The sequence below is a fragment of the Lates calcarifer genome, unplaced genomic scaffold, assembly GCF_001640805.2.
Source record: "Lates calcarifer isolate ASB-BC8 unplaced genomic scaffold, TLL_Latcal_v3 _unitig_4028_quiver_3687, whole genome shotgun sequence".
NCBI lineage: Eukaryota > Metazoa > Chordata > Actinopteri > Centropomidae > Lates > Lates calcarifer.
Window position 1 is genome coordinate 2594 of NW_026116661.1, and position 2207 is coordinate 4800.

The following is a 2207-nucleotide window of genomic DNA, read 5'->3' on the forward strand; positions in this document are numbered from 1 at the left end:
CAACATCTAAATATACAGTGTTTCCTCTGTGGTGAATGTGTGGGGGTGGGTTGACATGGTTATTCAATAATCAATGATAATTAAAAAAAAAACTTGCAGGAGAGGACTCTAGCTTTCCTGTTATCAGCAGCAGAGCCACTGCTGTCAAAGTGCATACGTTTAAAATGACTTTCAGACATTTGGGGTAACGTCTGTCATTGATGATTTTAAAGACACTTAATAACGCTTGTGGGCTTTTCTTGTGTTTAACATAATGTCTCCTGTCCTCCTCCATTCCGTGTGTGTGGATGAGCTACTCACACACACATGTGAAACAGGAAAAGAGGAGATAAACACATAAGTGACAACAAAACACAGTTTTCTTGACAGAGTAGCCTAGTCAATGCGGTAGCTGATGCTGTTTTATCATATGTCAGCCAATATAGACTCTACAGCCCAAAAACAGAATGTTACAATAATCAAGTCTTGATGAGATAAATGTGTGAATTAGAAGTTCATCATCTGCCATGGAAAGGGAACACTGAATCTTACCTATGACGTGTAGGTGAAAAAAGGTGTCCTGACATCTTTAATATGCTGATTGAAGGAGAGAGCAGGGTCAAATGTGACACCCCAGATTATTGGCTGTGTTACTTTGAGAAATCACATGGTTGTCAAAAAATTATTGTTACTTGATCAAATGCTTGTCTATTTTGTACTGGCCAATGACCAGCAAGTCAGAGAGTCATCAGCCTTTATGGCCACATATAGCTGGGTATCATCAGCGTAGCAGTAAAAATGAGACAAGAATCACAAAGTGCGAGGAGCTGGTGGAGACCTAGTAAGTCATTTCATCCTCATCAGCAGTGTGGAGGGCTGGTATTAGGATGAATCATTTAAATGTTCAACACTGAAATGTTTACCTTGATGTCATTTTCTTTTCTCCAGCTGGTCCGTATCCAGCTGACTCACAAACCAGTGACAACTCCACTGAATGCTCCCAATTTGAAGGCGTGAGTATATCTAACATTCCTCATTCATGAAAGAACTAAGAAAGTATAACCACATAGTTAGATTAAAGTGTCAATATTTCCTAATTGTAATACCTTGCCCTGATACAGTGCCATTGCGGATGCCATTCACAAGCGTTATGACAACTTCAACAAGGACATGGTGGAGGAAGTCCAGGTGAGTGCGTGTCCAACTGGGGGGGAAAAAACACGTAGTTTTGTCACAATACTACAAAGTCTTCATTCAGTATCCTAAAAAGACGCCACTAACTGAGTAACAAAACATCCTGTCTGTCTTTCTGCAGTATGACCCTGATGCCCGTCTCATTGTGGTGGATGTGAAGAAGCCAATGGGAGAACGCAAGAGTGACCTGACCAATATGGCCTATTACATGGAGAAAGATGTATGCTGAAGCTTTGTATAATATACTGAATATATATTTCTGTTTTCTAGAAGGCTTAAGGAGAGGCCTGGCAACTTACCCTGTCATTACTCATCATTTTTTTTCTTGTAGGTCAAGATGCTGCCCCTGTTCAAGAACCAGGACAAGTTTGAGCCCACTGTGGGCAGCCAGAAGCTGGAGATGGAGAACATCCTGGTCTACTATGTGGATGAGAAGGCCCCCACTTTCACCACAGATAGGGCCTCTGGGGTGTTTTTGACCCTCAGACACTCTCACTCACATTGGTACTTGCTGCCTGCTGCTTCACAATCCTTCAGGTCAGCAACTGAAAAGAACAAGAGTGAGACAAAAGAGCTTAAGACATACTGAAACTGATTATCTTGTCAACTCATTTTTTTTAGAAAATGTTTAGAGGTCCAATATTTCAATTGATTAACTCCAGATAAAGTTTTGCAATATGCATAATATTTTCTTTATTTTTAAAACATGTTTATCTCATTTTAAAGTAGGAATAAAGTCTCTCAAAGTCTTTCTTTTTTATTATCTTTAATTTTGTTTATTCAATGTTTAACTCCATGAACACTTTCTGCAATAAAATGTTATTGTCTTTTTAATTTCAAAAATTCATCTCAAAAAGATATCTGACATGTCATCCACCTCTGTTCTTGAATTAGGAAGTAAAGTCTTGATTTGACCTAACTGCAGTGTATGGTATCTTCCTTACTGTATTTTGTGTTTCCACAGCCTACTTCCATCCTACTGGAACAATGAATTGTAACAGTTAGGGTAACTCAGATAAATCTGTTATCCTGAC

The 2207-nt window shown here is 39.1% G+C and overlaps 1 protein-coding gene across 1 annotated transcript; it reads left to right on the top strand.

The window, feature by feature from the left end:
• The first annotated feature begins 906 nt into the window (after nt 1-906).
• Nucleotides 907-1975, top strand: LOC108895724 (epithelial cell adhesion molecule-like). Its single transcript, XM_018694617.2, has 4 exons — nt 907-992; nt 1101-1167; nt 1295-1393; nt 1505-1975. Exons 1-4 carry the CDS (start codon nt 907-909, stop codon nt 1760-1762), a joined length of 510 nt encoding a protein of 169 aa, XP_018550133.2. The 3' UTR covers nt 1763-1975.
• The last annotated feature ends 232 nt before the right edge of the window (nt 1976-2207 follow it).